This window comes from Carcharhinus amblyrhynchos, chromosome 12 (assembly GCF_965287045.1).
Source record: "Carcharhinus amblyrhynchos chromosome 12, sCarAmb.v2.hapA, whole genome shotgun sequence".
NCBI lineage: Eukaryota > Metazoa > Chordata > Chondrichthyes > Carcharhiniformes > Carcharhinidae > Carcharhinus > Carcharhinus amblyrhynchos.
Genome location: NC_137335.1, coordinates 7,447,723 through 7,466,988, shown reverse-complemented (window position 1 = coordinate 7,466,988; position 19,266 = coordinate 7,447,723). Strand labels below are relative to the sequence as shown.

General features: G+C 42.9%; 1 protein-coding gene across 8 annotated transcripts in view; it reads right to left on the bottom strand.

Moving 5' to 3' along the window:
- Positions 1 to 19,266, bottom strand: part of pak5 (p21 protein (Cdc42/Rac)-activated kinase 5) — a 209,070-nt gene that overhangs the window by 39,329 nt on the left and 150,475 nt on the right. For all 8 annotated transcript variants that reach the window (XM_080200026.1, XM_080200027.1, XM_080200025.1 and 5 more), the window contains one exon: positions 7,676 to 8,482. In XM_080200026.1, the coding sequence (XP_080056152.1) occupies positions 7,676 to 8,482 (807 nt within the window). The remainder of the gene's footprint in view (positions 1 to 7,675; positions 8,483 to 19,266) is intronic.

Below are 19,266 nucleotides of genomic sequence, written 5' to 3'. Positions count from 1 at the left end.
GTCCAGCTGGTGATGCCCACATCCCATGAATGAATAAAAAAAAACGATCTGAAAGAACTGTCTCTAAATTACATTTTATAACCGTTAGGCCACTTATCAAATGATGATTTTGAAATTTTGCAGATTAACCACAAGACTGGGAAGACAGCAGGTTGGATTTGTCATGTGTTCTGAATTAGATAACAGGAATAGGATTTAGGACATTTAACCCCTTGAGCCTATTTCACAGCTCTCAGCTGGGATGGGGCCAGAGTTGGTATAATTGGTTGTGGCCCATCTCGTACTCAAATGAGGGAGTGGGGGTTGGGTGGGTGAGTAAGTGGGGAGTGGATCAGAATGTTCTCCTCCTAAAGGTACCATGCTGCAAGTAGAAGTCTCACAACACCAGGTTAAAGTCCAACAGGTCTATTTGGAATCACGTGCTTTTGGAGCACTGCTCCTTCATCAGGTGAGTCAACATCATGCCCCAAGAAGGCACTGGTGACCATGATGGCCATTGGATTAGCCCATGATTATGTCCGTCAATATACTGCACTGGTTTCTCATTGCCTTTTGCATATGGTGACCAGAGAACGCTCCCACTCTTTGCCATCTGTCCCAGTGCATTGGAAGGATTTTGCAGAGTGATAATCAAACTTTTTAGCCAGTTATGAACACAGCTTCCACGACCAGATTGAAACTTCCGGCCGAGAGGTGGGATGCTACCATGCATCATATGCCCCCTAAATAAGGGAGTAAGGGGAGGGGAAAAAAATCCTGATTCCCTCGTGCTACACAATGACTCTGCTGGAAAGTAGGCACACAAGTACATAGGGTAAATCAAACTCAGCTTTGGTACCTGCCACATTTCACGTCTAAATCATAAATGATGGATAACTATTTAGACACGGCATTGAATAAAGTAAGGAGACTTCTGTCTGGTGATCCATTACCCATGAAGAGTTTGACAATCGTGGAGGAAAGGAAGAATTAAAAAGAAAATTGGTGAATCATAGAATCCTACAGTTCAGAAGGAGGCCATTCAGCCCACTGAGTCTGCACTGGCCTCAATCCCACCCAGTCCCTATCCTCATGCACTTACCTTAGCTAGTCCCCATGATACTAATGGCAATTTAGCATGGCCAATCCACCTAACCCGCACATCTTTGGACTGTGGGAGGAAACCGGAGCACCCGGAGAAAATCCATGCAGACATGGGGAAGATGTGCAGACTCTGCACAGACAATGATCTAAGCCAGGAATTGAACCCGGGTCCCTTTTGCTGCAAGGCAGCAGTGCTAAACACTGCGCCACTGTGTCTCTGGTGTGTAGTTATACAAAAGAATATTCAAAAATCTACAAGGGCAAGTTTGATTGTGCAAGGAAAAACTGATCAGATCTACATATATGCTTCAAGCTTTTGATTAGTTACAACAGGCGGAGTTTTCCTAAAATGTGTAAGGTTCAGACTGCAAAATGGCTCTCCGGATGCAGAGCCAAGTTTTCACTCCAGATTTTCTGTCACTGAGCGTATAAGGAATATCACTCTGGCAGGGTGGGACCTGGCTCTATCAGGGCACCATCTTTAAAGGTGCCCCAATCTGTGCTGGAATTAAATTTCCCACTACATGATCACAAAGGACCTTCCCCCACCTGCAAGAAGCATCGAGGTGACCTCCCTACCCCGCAACCCCCCCCCCCCAACCAAGCAAGCATCAAGGCGACCTGACCCACAATGCACGCATTGGGGCATTCCCCTCACGGCAGTAGCGACAATAAGGTCGATAATGAGATTCAAATTATAAAAAAAATGCTAATCAGGTTCACAACTTTCCTGGGCATGAACTTGAATGTGTCATCAGAGGTGGGGTGAGGGGGGCAGGGGGGTAGCTGCAGGGAAGATCCCAAACCAGCATGAATCCTGTTTTGGGCTTCTCATTTGTCAGCAGGATTTGTAGTGTGTCGCTAAATTGCAACCAACATTAATGGACCTAACTGTTCCTTTATTTTAGTGATAGAAACATAGAAAAGCAGGGGTAGGTCATTCAGCCCTTCGAGCCTTCGGTCATTCTTACGATCATGGCTGATTCTTTATCTCAGCGCCGTACTCTCTCATACCTTTTGATGTTTTGGGTTGCTATAAATATAATTCCTCCTTAAACATATTCAATAACTTGTCCTCCATTGCCATCTGTGGTAGAATGCCACAGGAGCACGACTCTCAGTGAAGAAGTTTCTCCTCATTTCAGCCCTAAATTACATACCCCGTATCATAAGACTGCAACCCCTTGTTTTTGATATCCCCAGCCAGAGGAAATAACATCACTGCATCCAGTCTGTCTAGTCATCAGAATTTTGTATGTTTTAATGAGATCCCTTCCCACTCTTCTAAACTCCAGTCAACAAAGATCTGATTACACTAATTCCATTTCCTAGCGCTTGGTCCATAGCCCTGGAGGTTGCTCAGCACAAGTGAACAGGTAAATACTTCTTAAATATTATGAGGGTTTTTGACTCAACTACCCTTTCAGGCAGCAAGTTCAGGATATTTTGGCCTTGGAGGGAGTGCAGAGGAGGTTTACTAGGCTGATGCCGGAGTTGAGGGGGTTGAGCTATGAGGAGAGGCTGGATAAATTAGGCTTGTACTCGTTAGAGTTTAGAAGAATGAGGGGAGATCTCATTGAGACATATAAGATGATGAATGGGATGGATAGGATAGAGGTGGAGAGACTCTTCCCGCTCAGAAAGGATAGCAGGACTAGGGGGCACAGCCTCAAGATAAAGGGGGGGTGGTTTAGAACAGAGTTGAGGAGGAACTTCTTCACTCAAAGGGTGGTGAATCTCTGGAATTCTCTGCCCGTTGAAGTGGTGGAGGCTGCCTCGCTAAATATTTTTAAGGCGCGGGTTGATGGGTTTTTGATAAGAGAGGGGATTAAGGGTTATGGGGAAAGGGCGGGAATGTGGAACTGAGCCACGACAGATCAGCCATGATCTTATTGAATGGCGGGGCAGGCTCGAAGGGCTAGATGGCCTACTCCTGCTCCTATTTCTTATGTTCTTATGTTCCAGAATTTTTTCTCAACTACTCTCTTAGGCTTCTACTTTTTATCTTAAAACTCTAGCTCCTGGTTATTGACCCCTCTAACTAATGGAAAAAGTACCTTTGTATCCACCCTATCTATGCCCCTCAATCTTATGCAGCTGTATCAGGTCCCTCCTCAATTTTCTCTACTCCAATCTTTTCTCATAGCTCAAATCCTCAACCCAGGTAGCATCCTGATTAATCCCCTCTTCTTCCTCTCATATGCAATCACATCCTTCATATAATGTGGTGACCAGAACTGCACACAGTATTCCACTTGTGGCAAACCAGTTTTACACAGTTCCAACATGACCTCCCTGCTTTTGTACTCTAATAAAGGCAAGCCTTAACTACCTGCCCTGCCACCCTTCAGGGATCTGTAGATTTGTCCTCCAATGTCCCTCTGATCTTCAGTATGTTCCAGCGTCCTACCATTCGTAGTGTAATCCTTTGCCCTGTTAGCCTCTCCCTAATTGCATTACCTCACACTTTTCCGGGTTAAATTCCATTTGCCACTGATTGGAGAATTAAAATAAATAGCCAGAGATAGCTATTAATATTTGCCGTTATCTCTAGTTTTCACAAGAGTTCCACCTGTGTCCCTTCCTTGTGTGTAACTGCCAAGGTCCTATTAAAGGTTCAAGTTTATTTATTAGTGTCACAAGTAGGCTTACATTAACACTGCAATGAAGTTTCTGTGAAACTCCCCTAGTCGCCACACTCTGGCACTTGATCAAGTACACTGAGAGAGAATTTAACACCTAACCAGCATGTCTTATGGACTGTAGGAGGAAACCGAAGCACCCGGAGGAAACCCACGCAGATGTGGGGGGAACATGCAGACTCCACACAGACAGTGGCCCAAGCTGGGAATCGAACCCGGGTCCCTGGCAGCAGTGCTAAAGCAGTGCCACCATGCCGTTCATATTTAATGTTTGAAGAAATACTACACATTGAACAGTTTAAAAATAAGCCTATGCCTATAATTAGTAAGAGCCACAATCCTTGACAACATAACTCAGTCGCTGGCCACACCTGGACAGCTTGCATTGATTAGGACAGATGCAAGAATACCAGATTTCAAAAATAACAATTTATACTACATGAGAAAAGGATGGTCATTGGTTAGCAAGTGGATGATTGGTCAAGGCTTTGCTATGGTGACTGCACCAGGGATCTGAACATGTCCGAACATTGTACCTATTTCAATTCAACAAAAGCATGGGAGGCAACTGTTCCCTGGTGCATTCCTCATGGCAACTGCAAGATGAATCAGAATCCATTTACCAACCAATTAGCACCCTTTTCACATGCAGTATGAATTGTCAGTACCTTTGAAATCTGATATTTGTATGTCTGTCCTAATGTTTGCAAGACAAAAAGCTTGGACAGTTTCTTTTTTCAGCAATGTTCAAGGGTCTTCATAAAGGATATTGCTCGATTAATAGCTAAAAATTAACTACTTCTGTGACAGATTATCATAGTTAATTTTAGTATAGAATAGAACTCTGTCAAATCAGGCAAAATGAGTAGAGAAGACAGGAGGAATTTTTAAGTGAAATTATTTATGTGGCGCTTGTAAGTTTGTATTTGAGAATAAAGCTGAGTATCTATACTACACTAAAGCATTAGGTAAATCTTTAAATCCCCAATATCTCACTTGATCCCTCCACTGCCTCTGATTTGTTATGATGCCAATCAAACAAACCTTTGTGCACTCTGCACAGAATGCTGGCTGAGGCGTGAAAACCGATATGTAGCTCTCCAGCTGCACAACTTTCTCTCCAGATGTTATGGCACTCTGCACAAAAGATATGGAAGCATAGTTTTTGCCATCATGTTGGCGGTGTGCGGCCTAATAGACCCAACAACGCTGGCTCCGTCGAGATGGCACCTAATCTGCACAGTAGAAAATACCCCTCCGCCACCTTCACACAGAAACAGACAGCTGCCCTCACAGTGAAGGGGACCACCCTTCCCCACTGGAGCTCCCCAGAGCCCTTAGCTCTGCCACTTCCTGGACGGGAACCTTGTTATGTCACAGGCGAGGGGTGGGAAAAATGAGATCTTGCCGGGGAGATTCTCGTTTTCCAATTCTCGGGGGATTTTGTGCCCGCTATTTGCACTCACAGTAAAATTGTTCCCACATTATTGGAAGAACAGGTGTTTTTTCCAACTAGATGCTGGGAAGCCACAAGTCATTCCTGACAAAATTCATTCCTTAGCCATCAACTCCACCCCTCAACCTGGCCACTGTCTTAGGAGAAGCAGACCTCAGAAATTGGGCGCCGTTTTTGGTACTGATCTGAATTTCTGAGTCTTCTTCCTCCCCTTCATTAAGATCCTTTCAGCTCAAGAACATCACCTGTCTCTGCCTCTGCCCCTGTCTCAGCTCAATTGCTGCTGAAGTCCTCGCCAATGCCTCTGTCACCTCTGGGCTCAGCTACTTTAATGCTCTCCTTATTGGCATCACAAATGCTCTGTAAACTAGAGACCATCCAAAATTCATAACTCACACCAATTCCTGTTCACCCGTCACCAGGTATACCTCACTGCCCAACTCAGCCCGACAATACCTTGATTTTAGAATTCTCATTCTTGTTTGAAAATCCTTCCATGGCATTGCCCCTCCTATTTCTGTCACCCTCTCCAGCCCCACAATCCTACAAGATCTCTAAGTTCCACCAACTCCAGTCCTGATGCACATGCCTGATTTTTGTTCTTCCAGCATTGACGGCTGTCTCTTCAGCTTATCAGCTCCGGAGTTCCCTCTGCAAACGTCTCTGCCTCTCTCCCTTTCTTTAAGATGCTCATTAATACCAACCCAACCTCTTTGACCAAGCTTTTGGTCACAATTCCTAATATCCCACGTGCATCACTTTTTAATTCATTCCTGGGATATGGGCATCATTGGCTAGGTCAGCATTTATTGCCCAGGTCAGCATTTATTGCCCATCCCTGGTTGTCCTTGGTGGTGGTGAGCCACCTTTTCGTTGCAGTTCATGGGCTGTGGGTTGACTCACAATGTCATTAGGGAGGGAATACCAGGATTTTGACTAGCGACTGTGAAGGAACGGCGATATATTTCCAAGTCAGGATGGTGAGTGGCTTAGAGGGAACTTGCAGATGGCAGCGTTCCCATGGACCCTTGTCCTTCTAGATGGAAGCAGTTGTGGGTCTGGAAGGTCCTGTCTAAGGATCTTTGGTGAATTGCTGCAGTGCATCTTGTAGAGTACACACATGATGCTACTGAGTGTTGGTGGTGAAGGGAGTGGAATTTGGTAGATGTGTGCCAATGCAGCGGGCTGCTTTGTCTTGGATGGTGTCAAGCTTCATGAGTGTTATTAGAGCTGCAACCATCCAGGCAAGTAGGGAGTATTCCATTACAGTCCTCTTTTGTGCCTTGTAGATGATAGACAGGCTTTGGGGAGTCAGGAAGTGAGTTACTTGCCGCAGTATTCCTAGTCTCTGACCTGCTCTTGTAGCCATTGTGTTTATGTGGTGAGTCCAGTTGAGTTTCTGGTCAATGGCAACCCCCAGGATGTTGACAATAGGGGATTCAGTGAGGTAACAACATTGAATATCAAGGGGCGGTGGTCAGTGTCACTTATTGGTGATTGTCATTGCCTCAGTGTCAACCTTTTTTTCACAATGCACCACGAATCAGTTTAACTATTTTAAGGCTGCTATATAAATGCAATTTGGGCTAAAAGGGAGAAACGACCAACAAAGCTGGAGGTGTACTGCCAAAGTGGGTGTTCACAGCGAGGTACCAATTGCAGTGCTGTCCTGCTAGAGACTAAGGTGTGAGTTGCTTCATCCATCCTCTTAGCTGCAGTACAAATGGATCTCAGCTGACACAGCTGCGAACAACTGATCGATCTTTATTCCCAACAAAAAAAAACTTATGGAAACACCAATATAAAAAATGACAAAAAAGCTAAACACTGTCACACATCAGACCGTTTGTATGACAACAGACTGGCAGCACAGAGCTGTTGCTTCTTAATTTCCTACAATGTTTGGCTCTCAATCTCGTTCTGTTTAGGGATGCACTTCTGAAAGATGTAGGAAAAACCGGGGATTCTGTTGGCCACTCGTGCATTTCCTGGTAAGCAGATTTGAGCAGCACTGATTGATGAATGTGCAAAATCAGAATACAAATATAAAATGGTTCTGTGATTTGCAAAAACACAAGAATGATTAGCATAATGTACAGCACCCTAACCATACAATGCCAATATTGATCTCCATGACATAACTGGGGGCAATTGTTCACAGTCTTGATAGTAATTTTACTTCTTCATTTAATAATGTTTGTAATATATAACTACTTTCTTACTTACGTGTCAAGGTTTCTTTAAAATGTTAATGACTGTATGTTGACTCTCTAAATCCATTAAGATCAAACGCCTTTAGAAGAAAGCATTTGTTTTAAAATTCAAAGAGTACAATTACACTTGAATCAGCTAATAAAAGCAGAGTGGGTAGGTAGATAAATTGTAACTAGGGAGGATGGAGATTCAATGAAATCAAACCACACAGTGCCACGCAGTGATGGAATGCAGATGTGAATACAAGTGCTGAAGGCTTGAATGTGAAAGTGGCCTTTACCTTCGGAATGGATGATACAGCCGTCGACTCCGACAGCCTTGGATATGTGTATGAACTATATGCATGTCCAGTGGGATGTGTTGACTTAAATGCACTGGCAGCATATGGCACACTTGGCTCCTGCAGTCCAGATCCTGATTTTGATCTCTGTCTCATAGTCGGCTGAGGACTTGTCTGTATGACATAGGATGACTTTGGTCGCTTGTCCAAGTCTTCCCTTTGGGGATCTGGACCCCAGTCTTTCTCTTTGCATTCCAATTTTTCCCTAGGGATTTCTCTTTGAGCATTTCTAGAAGGTGTACTTTGTTGGTGTCTCCTGTGAACTGGTGGTGACCTTTGAGCTCTTGGGGAGTCCCTGCTTGCCATAATGTGATCTGCAGGCCTAATCTTTGACACCAAGTATGCATAATAGTCTGGTGGCAATCTACCGAAATCTCCCTTGTGCGCATTTTCTTCTAAGTAATATGTTTCTACAGACCGAACTCTGTTAGAATCCTGGCCATTTTGTTGAGCAGCTTTGTTATATTTGAGATGTCCGTCCCAGTCTTCAGTGTGATTGCTCTGTTCTTTGCATTTCCCTGCTGTAAACTCGTTTGGAGGTTCAATATCATATGAGTGTCTGAGATAATAATGGCTGTAGCCATTTTCTTCAGGGCTGCACAGGCTATGGTTGGAATTTTTCTGTGGTGGAGCAGGTGGACTCTCCCTACGCAGAGAGTTTGAGCGAGTTACAGAAATATCATTGAACTCTTCCAAAAGGCCATTTAAAGAGGTGTCTTTCCATGCTCTGTTTCCTCTGACTATAGTCTGTAACAAAAAATAAATCAGTTAATATAGATGGAAGGTACACTGAATCATACTTAATATCAGAATACAGCAGTCAATGCTTTAAAGCTCAATGTAATCCTTTGTATAGAACATTTTTTGATGTTCCTCTTGGAGACAAATTGTCATCAATTACAAATATTCATTCCTATTCTCATTTTAAAACGTCTATCTGGTGTTAGGTTGTGTTGGTCTGCTTGAAATGCCCATCCAATCCTTTCCACTTGGTCTCAAGTATTCCCATGAGAGCCGCCAATGAGGTAAAATTATAGAATACCTCCAGGGCAGAAGGAGGCCATTTGGCCCATCGAGCCTGCCCTGACAACACTCCTACCCAGGCCCTATCCCCGTAACCCCACGTACTTACCCTGCTAGTCCCTCTGATATCAAGGCACAATTTAGCTTAGCCAATCCACCTAACCAAAACAACTTTTGGATTGTGGGAAGAAACCAGAGCACCTGGAGGAAACCCTCGCAGGCATGGGGAGAATATGCAAGCTCCACACAGAAAGTCACCTGAGGCTGGAATTGAACCCAGGGCACAGCCACTGTGAGACAGCAGTGCTAACCACTATGCCACCTTGCTGCGCCTGGTGGTAGATATCACTCAATCCTGATCAACTGGGCTGGGGGTTTGGGTGGTGAGTAGATAGGGAAGTTTAAGGACACATTGGATTTAATGTTTAGAGTGATGGTAGTGCTTACAGTGATGGGCTTCCTTCTAAATTGTTCTTCCCTTTGTATGGGCCACTTTCTGCAAAACTGGTCTAGAAATAAAACCACAATTGCTGAAAATTTGCAATAAGAAATAAAACTGTTGGAAACACACAACGCATCAGTCATCATTTGAAAAACAAAGTGATGATGTAATGTTAGCAGTCAGCATCCTCCACCATGGACTTGCTGTGTATTTCTAACATTTTCTGTTCTTATAAAAGGTTCTACCCGTCAAATATTTTCTGCTGAATAGTATTAATGAAATGTTCAAAATAAGGATAATTCACAGTTACTGAAGTCAAATTACTGGCTAATTTGGAAATATTAAGAATCAAATCATCACTTTGGTGCTATTCACTTTACTCAATTTGAATTGATAGGAAATTTAACCGTCACCACAGAAAATGGCCAGAACTTTCTGGCCTTTCACACTGGTGAGATCTTCTGGTCCTGCTGCAGGCTTCACGGCGGTGACAATGGGAAATCTCATTGACAGTGGAGGGGCCAGAAGATCCTGCTGCCAGTGAATGGCGGGGCCACCTCCCACCACCACGAAACGCATGGCGGATTGCAAGTAAATCCTGCCCAAATGTCTACATTATCAGAAGAAGAGTATAGGAAGAAAAGTATAGTTTTCTCAGCTTACGTTGAAATCCAAAAGCCATTTACAGTGTATAATCTCAAATTTCAACATTAGAGCAGAATTAATTATATTTTGTCAATGCCATGCAACAATACTCTCAGTATTTGAATTGTAAAACTTTTTTTCACATTTTTTGGAACGTTTGGTGCTATACTTTTCATTAGAACTGGAAATTCACAATTTATTTTTGCTCAATTTGTCAACAATTATTGATTGTTACTTATCCTTCAGGTGAAGATGTGGATTTTGTTTTATTCGTTCGTGGAATAATGGTGTCGCTGGCTGGCCAGCATTTATTGCCCATCCCTAATGGCCCTTGAGGAGGTGGTGGTGAGCTGCCTTCTATGGGTTGACCATGTTGCGTTAGGGTGCGAATTCCAGGATTTTGACCAGCGACTGCGAAGGAACGGCAATATATTTCCAAGTCAGGATGGTGGGTGGCTTGCAGGGAAACATGGTGTTCGCATATGTCTGCTGCCCTTTTGTCCTTCTAGATGAAAGTGGTCATGGGTTTGGAAGGTGCTGTCTAAGGATCTTTGGTGAATTGCTGCAGTGCATCTTGTAGATATTACACACTGCTGCTACTGAGCGTCGGTGGTGGAAGGAGTGAATGTTGTTAGATGTGGTGCCAATCAAGCCAGCTGCTTTGTCTTGGCAGGTGTCAAGCCCCTTGAGTGTTGTTGGAGCTGCACCCATCCAGGCAAATGGGGAGTATTCCATCACACTCCTGACTTATGCCTTGTAGATGGTGAATAGGTTTTAGAACATAGAACATAGAACCCTACAGTGCAGAAAGAGGCCCTTTGGCCCATCGAGTCTGCACTGAACACAATCCCACCCAGGCCCTACCCCCATATTCCTACATATTATACCCACTAATCCCTCTAACCTACGCATCCCTGGATACTAAGGGGCAATTTCTTAGCATAGCCAATCAACCTAACCCGCACATCTTTTGGGGAGTCAGGAGGTGCATGCAAAAAAACTTTCTAATGCAGCCCTGAGAAAAAAATGGGATGCTTTTCAATTTTCAGGTCTTTTATTTCATACCTTCTCCCCTCCCTTTGAGTCCCTCTCCCGCAAATTAATTTATTTGTGTAAAATTTAGTGAAAAGAGTGGGGTGGCAAGAACATTTCATATCCTTGTCTCCAAACAATGAAAGAAAATGTCCCTCAGGGAAAGAGATCTGCTGTCCTCACCTGGTCTGGCCTACATGTGACTCCGGATCCACAGCAGTGTGGTTGACTCTCAACTGCTCTCCAAGGACAACTAGTGATGGGCAATAAATGCTGGCCAGGCAGTGATGCCCATGTCCCATGAGTCAATAAAAAAAATAGTTTTCAGAAGCCACTTTGGAAGAAAGGCTGTTGAGCTGATCTTACCGATCAAGACTGCAAAGACAGGTGCTCAATCAGACATTCACTACTGCAACGATGATGAATACTTAGTAATTCTAAAGCCAGTCTACTGTATTGCACTTCCCTTTGAACAGTTCCTAGCATTTGCATAGAGTAAGATTCATAGAATCCCTCCATCAAGTTTGCATTGACCACAATCCCACCCACCCCCATTCCTGTAATCCCACTTGTTCACCTTGCTAATCCCCCTTACACTAGAGTCGATTTAATATGGCCAATCCACCTAACCCGCACATCTTTGGGCTGTGGGAGGAAACTGGAGCACCTGGAGGAAACCCATGCAGACACAGGGAGAATATCCAAACTCCACACAGACAGTGGCCCGTGGTGGGAACTGAACCCCAGTTCCTGATGCTGTGAGACAGCAGTGCTAACCACTGTGCTGTCCATTTTTTTTCTTTTTTGCCCTGATTATAGTTAAACTACATCAACAAAGACAATGAGTACAGTTGTTCCACACTGTGTTCTATAGTAGGTAGTACATTTGTAGAATATTACATGTCAAATTTGAATGATTATAGTAGTTACATTCCTAGCCTACAACCTGATATCAATGTGATTCCACTGGGGAGGGAAAAAACCTCCTTTTTCAGCAGAGATAACTCCTGATGCAAAAATCTGAATTCATTAGAAGTCTTGTGCATAAGATATTGCACATCAAGTGCTTGGGATGGCGCAGTGAAACCGCCTGCAGCAAGGAAAAAAAAATCAAACCTTTTCTCATTAGCTGTAATACTTATTATGTTGAAATATGATCAGGAAAGATTCCAGAGAAAAGCAACTAATTCAAATGCCACAATTTCAACCAATCAGGCCGTCCAATTTAATTCCCAGCATCACTCTGGTTTCTGAGCCAGTTGAAAATGCAGTCGTATAAATAAAGTTGAAAAGAACGCCACGAAAGTCATCGGATAAATTCTGAAGTGGAGAGGCAAGAGGAAGAAAACGAGTGCGAGAGGAAGGGGTGTTCTAGTTTCCAACATTCTGCTGTGGGAAACAATACCAAGAGCGACCCAAGAACCAAGTGGGAAAAGATTCTTAAAGCGATTCAGGGATTTCGTGCTGCTGTTGACAAATTTTGTAGCAGATCCGGGAAGCGATGAGTTTTTAAACCATGGTCACTTGGAGTTTCAATTCCCCTGACAGCAGTTTCAACCAGCACCAGAAGCTACACGAAAGATGACAACCATACTCCAGACATCAGACTAACCCTGTGTCACCCCGTTGGCAATCCATCAAGTATTTGTAAGTAAACATTCCGTGGTTGTTGACATATAAGCCAACCTTTGAAGCCTCGAAGAATCCTTCCAAAAACAGGTGTTGACTTTTACGTCGAGTCGAAAAGTTGGAATACCAGCGCGCAAAAATGGTTGTTCGCCATTTTGAAACATCATTTGCTGCTGACGCAGAAAGTGGGTGTGTTGTCAACTCCTGAACACTTTCTCAACACAGCTTGATTCCATACGCCCAGTTATCAGGTACTGGTAAGTAAGGCATGACTTTGTGGGAAGGAAAATTGAGGCTGACTACAAATGGCATGTCCTGTTTGAAAAGGGGAGGGTACACCAAGTATGTGCAAAAATAGGACATCCAGGGCTGGACAAATGGGGTCATCATATATTCCAGGTCAACTTATAAGTCAGGATTTATGGTGTTTTATTATTTTCCATCCTAATTCGATGGTTTGTCACAGATCCTGCAAACACCACTGAGACAATGACCAGGATATGCTCTAATGACACCAATTGAGGTACAAGCTATGGTCATGGCATGGAGAATTCTCTGGCTCCTCTTTTGAATAGTGGCAGGAGTTCTTTCATATCCCCTGGAGAGGTCAGGCGGAATCTTGGCTTAGGATCTGAAGGGCAGCACCTCGGACAATGCAGCTCTTCCTCAGTGCACAGGTTCAGAACTGAGGTGCACAGAATGAAAGCCACTAGAAAACATGCAAAATCCTTCAGAGTTGTAGCTGAGATTTACTGGATGGATGTGGAGGGAGTTGCAAAAAGGCTTGGCTGTCACACACCACAATGCTGCTGTGCATGGTATTGATCCAGGGGCATGCAAACTGAAGTAATATCTATTGTTAAATCCCTTTTCATTTGTAACTAATCTGAGGTGCAAAGACCACAGTGACAAGGTCTATTTAATTTTACTTAATGAGCTGTGGCCCCTAATCACTGGCAATTTGACCGATTTTCAGGGTTTCATCCTGTTCTCAATATACCGTGCAGGATTTCAGACTCACTGTGATTGAAGCATTCAATATTACTCGACAGACCAGTTTCGGCTTCTTCCATTGTGGTTTTTATAGACTGAATGTCAAGTTGCAGTGCAGTGTGTTATAACACTGTCTTATGGCTTCTGGACATACAGGCTTAGGCCCAGGTCCAGTCCAATGTTAAGAAAATATTTTCGCTCTGAAGGCTGCTGAATTCTAAAATGAATAAGCTTTGCAGCCGAGATAAACTGTTGGTATAGCGCTGAGATAGACATACCGGGTATCCAACCCAATAGTTGCCATAGTCCCAGCTGAGCAGAGGTGGCAATTTTAACCCAACGATCACCACAACTAAGGTGAGGTGCAAGATTGAGAAGACCCATGAGTAACCTCAGCCAGTATGGGAATTGAACCCGCTTTGCTATTGTCACTCTGCATCACTAAATAGCTCTCCAGCCAACTGAACTAACCGACTCCCCAATCCAACGTTGTTTTACTGGTGCAGACAAAATATCCCTCTCTAAAAACAACAGCAAATACTTGGTCCAATAGCGGGGAGGCCGATTACCAGGGGAAATAATCTTAAAAGTACAGCCAGTCTAAGGAGAGAAATAAGGAAATAATTCTTCATGCAAAAAGTGGCAGAAGTGTAGAACTCTCTCCCATAACAAGGAATAGGCACCAGCTCAATTAATAATTTAAAATCCAAAATTTTTGCTAAGGAATTATAGAAAAGGATCTGGAGCAAGACTATTAATGCAGAATAAAAGCAAATTACTGCCGATGCTGGAATCAGAAACCAAAAGAGAAAATGCTGGAAAATCTCAGCAGGTCTGGCAGCATCTGAGAGGAGAAAAAAGAGCTGATGTTTCGAGTGCATACGACCCTTTGTTAAAGCTTTTCTTTCCTCACAGATGCTGCCAGGCTTGCTATTAGTCCCCAGAAACTCAACTAATGTTCTGGAGATCTGGGTTTGAATCCCACCACGGCAGATTGTGGGATTTGAATTTAATAAAAAATATATCAGGAATTAAGAATCTACTAATGACTATATACCTGTTGTCGATTGTCGGAAAAACCCACCTGGTTCACTAATGTCCTTCAGGGAAGAAAATCTGCCGACCTTACCTGGTCTGGCCTACATGCAACTCCAGAGCTACAGCAATGTGGTTGATTCTCAGCTGCCTTCAGACAACTAGCAATGGGCAATAAATGTTGGCCATCAGCAATGCCTGTGTCCCACGATCGAATTAAAAAAGGCAGGTGGATGATGTAAAGATACAACCTCCTCAGTGTATGGTGGCAACAGGCCTGAGGTGCAGAATGTCCAATACTTATTCTTTTATCCCTATTAACCTTCCATTGGCAGCGCAGTATTCCTGCATCTGGCAATCCCTTTTATACTTTTTCTTGCTGGCTCGCACTTTTTAACCTCTTTTTTTAAAAAAAAATCCATCCTGCTGCTGATGAAGTAATTTAGGTCACATGTCAATATTCTAGACATCTGATAACTGCATGAACAAGGTGTCAAAGCTTCACACAGTCATTCAGTGTTAAGAAAACAAACCAAACTTTAATGTGTGATTTCTTAATTATGTGAAACGCGTTATTTGAAACTGTAAGCGAATGAATGAATAAATAAATTTAAATCAGGGTAGTCAATAAAACCGACAGGAAGAACACATTTATTCCACCCATGGTAACACTACTAAATAAATTTAAAAAATTAATTGGTAATATTGTAGAGGTAAGAAAGGGGAAGAACAGGATGCTTTTAAAAGCACTTTTTTTTTACAGTAAACATTTTAAATTCTTTTATCAGATGAAATTATGTTTTACTGGCATTACAGTGGTATGAAAGCAATAAAGCCTTTATACGTCTGATTATCATAGAATCCTACATTGCAAAAGGAGGCCATTCAGCCCATCAAGTCCACACCGGCCACAATCCCACCCAGGCCCTATCCCCATAATCCCATGCATTTACTCTAGCTAGTCCCCCTGACACCAAGGGGCAATTTAGTAAGAAATCTGACAACACCAGGTTAAGTCCAACCGATTTATTTGATAGTAAACTCACAAGCTTTCGGGGTTTGCGCCTTCGTCAGGTGAATAGAGTGTTCTGGCCTCTCAGAGCATAAAACAGCACAGACCAGCCTTGGGTGACTGTCTATGTGGAGTTTGCACATTCTCCCCGTGTCTGCATGGGTTTCCTCCACGTGCTTCAGTTTCCCCCCACAGTGCAAAGATGTGCCAGTTACATTGATTGACCATGCTAAATTGACTCAAATGTCAGGGGGATTAACAGTGTAAATATGTGGGGTTACGGGAATAGGGCCTGGGCAGGATTGTGATTGGTGCAAACTTGATGGGCTAAATGGCCTCCCTCTGCATTGCAGGGATTCTATGATACAGCTTCAGTCAAAAAATGTACCTCAATTGTTCTTCCCTGCATCCAAAAAGCATTCAATAATTTTGCTTGCAAATACTGAGAAGCCATTGTTTTATTTCAAAATTATTCACACAACAGGAATAGCATTAGCTCACCAGCTTTTGTTAACCTGTCATTTTACCAGGTCACTGAGTAAATTGCTTACAGCCAACTACCTGAGAACAAACAGAATCCCCACAGTGCAGGAGACAACCACCTGGCACATTGAGCCTGCACTGACAACAACCCAACCCAGCTCCGATCCCCGCAACCCCACACATTTACCTCACCAACCCCCCCAACCTACATATATTGGGACACTAAGGGTCAATTTTGAGCGGCCAATGAATCTAACCCGCACATCTTTGTACTGTGGGAGGAAACTGGAGTATCTGGAGGAAACTCATGCAGACATGGGGAGAAAATGCAAACTCCACACAGTCATCTGAGGCCAGAATTGAACCTGGGTCCCTGGTGATGTGGGGCAGCAGCGCTAACCACTGTGCCACATTACAGTGTGATCACAGCCCTGTCTATGTACAAGTAAACTTTTAACCTCAATATAATTACAGATGTTATTATCCATAATTGCTGTTTATTATAAATGTGTTATATATTTTAGTTCCAAGCATATTTGTCAAGGTAGAGCACATTGAACTGACACAAGATGTAAGGACAAAAGAAATATTCTAATCATTAAAGACTATCAAGTTTTAAATATCACAATGTCATCTCATATATACGAATTAAAGTCAAACGTTTTCAAGTGCCTGCCTTACATTTCCACTTTATTGCTTTTAAAACTGTTCTGGGGGCTTGTTCTGGATTTCAGTGACAGCAGCCATTTTTCATGAGGCTCCTTGCACAGTCTGTTCTTTGGTGATAAGCTGCAATGGGGAAATATTTCCTGGTTGCAGAAAGACTTGCTCCCTCTCAGCAGCAGAATAAGACTCAAAGCAAATTAACCGTGATAAATAGCAGAGGGCATAATTAATAACCCTGCCCCTTTAACACCTCTTATTTATCGCATAGCACAGTTCAACCACCCAACGCATAAAGCTGCACCGTAATAATTCTAAATGAACTGCTAACTGAAGGACAAGATGCAAACTTCTTTCCAGCTCTCATTTTCAACACTTCCTTATCGAGATTGTAAATCATCTATGGTGACACTTTTACTTTTAATCACACTACATGAATTCCAGGACTATCAGATTGTATTTATTTCCACTAGATACAAAATCTATAAACATTTCTTTTCATTAGATTGCGATCGTATTTCATCTTCACACTTATCAGGAAATAAATTCCAGAAAGGCTAGTCCCATTGTTCGCATCCTCTGCCACTGGGGAACCTACGGGGGGCGGGGGGGGAGAGTCGCCACCAGTGGGATCGGATAATCACGCCAGCAGGAACAGCTGGAAAATTCCGCCCCATGTTAGAGTGACCCATTTGGAATTTGACGCTACTGTGCTTTCAGAAATGTTTTTAAATCACATTTCTCTGCAGTTCTTTTAAGAGGACCATTTGTGCTTGTTGCTGTCCTGTCAGAGTCAATGTTGTTTTATTGTTGTTAGAGTCATATAATAGGTCTTTTGTTTATTTTTCATCTGGGCTTAATGCAATGTCCTGGAATATTACAACCCTTTTGAATTGTTGGGGGGAAGAATGAATGACAGGGACAGTTTTTTTTGTCAAAAGAGTTTTTACTTTCAGTTTTGGTTGCTGGCTAGTTAGAAGGTATTTGGAGTTCTGGCTGGATGCAGTGTGTTTGTCTCTTGCCCTGGTATTAGAAATTCTGCTAGTTTCTTTGCCTTTCTGGAGTGAAAATTTTGCTGACAGTGGTTTGCTAACTAAAGGCAAGCAGTGGCTCTATCTCTACCTTGAGGTGGGCTGAAAGTGCCAGGGCTGGAAGGTCAGAGTTTCAATTCTCCATCCAAATAACTAATTCACAGCAGACATTGCAGAGCTAAAAAAAATCCAACATTACATGAACAGTCTTATTTTCTGTGCTAAACCTGGGATGGATGTATGTTTGTAAGAGTGTTTGGTTAGAGCAGTGCATTTAGTTGTTAAGGTTTCTACAATATCATGGTTGATTTTCTCTTGTTTGTATTTGATAAAAATTATTGCAACTTTTCTTTCTATCTGTTAACCGTATTCTTAAATAAACTTTGTTTGATAAAAAGTTCCTAATGGGTCGTTTGAATCATATCTGGAGTGAAACAGGTAAGGTCTCACCTGACGAAGGAGTAGCACTCCGAAAGTTAGTGGCTTTTGCTACCAAATAAACCTGCTGGACTTTAAACTGGTGTTGTGAGACTTCTTACAATGCATCATATTAACAGGACAGTCACACTGGGTGAATGGTCTTGTTTATTATTTCTTCCCAGGACTTTTGGGATGCCCAACTTCTAATTGTGGTGGCGACTGTTAACAATTAAGTCATGTGTAAAATACAGACCAAAGATAAATAAATCTACTGAGAAAGGAAAATCCACCAGGAGCCTGGGTAAATAAAACAAAATCATACTATACACTGATTACTACAGGAAAACTAATTAATGGAGATAATAATGACACTCTTCTTCAAGACTGCACTCTGAAAATGGCAGACTGCTGCTTTTCTCCAGTACACTTTTTAGCTTTGAGATGGTAGGATAGTGGATTTAGAGACCCAGCCGAATATTCTGGGGAGGCGATGGTCTAGTGGTATTATCGCTAGACTATTAATGTGCTGGAGACTCAGGTTTGAATCCCACTACGGCAGATGGCGGAATTTGAATTGAATAAAAAATACCTGGAATTAAGAATCTACTGATGACCGTGAAACCATTGTCGAATGTCGGAAAAACCCATCGGATTTGCTAATGTCCTTTCGGGAAGGAAACCTGCCGTCCTTACGCAGTCTGGCCTATGTGTGACTACAGAGCCACAACAATGTGGTTGATTCCCAACTGCCCTCCAAGGGCAACTAGGGATGGGTAATAAATGCTGGCCAGCCAGTGACACCCATGTCCAACAAATGAATAAACAAAAAAGAATGAAGGAATCTAGAATTGAATGGTGATGATGATTTATCATCGATTGTTGTAAAAATTCCTCCCGCAGTCCAAAGATGTGCAGGTTAGGTGGACTGACCATGCTAAATTGCTCCTTAGTGTCAGTCAGCGAGTCAGTGCAGATTTGATGGGCCAAACGGCTTCCTTCTGCACTGTAGGGATTCTATTTCTATAAGATGGGGATGAGCTAGGCCAAGGGCTAATTTGCAAATAAGGATATGAAGTGTTATTTAACCAAAAGCTAGGTCAGCACATACAGGGATGATGTGTGA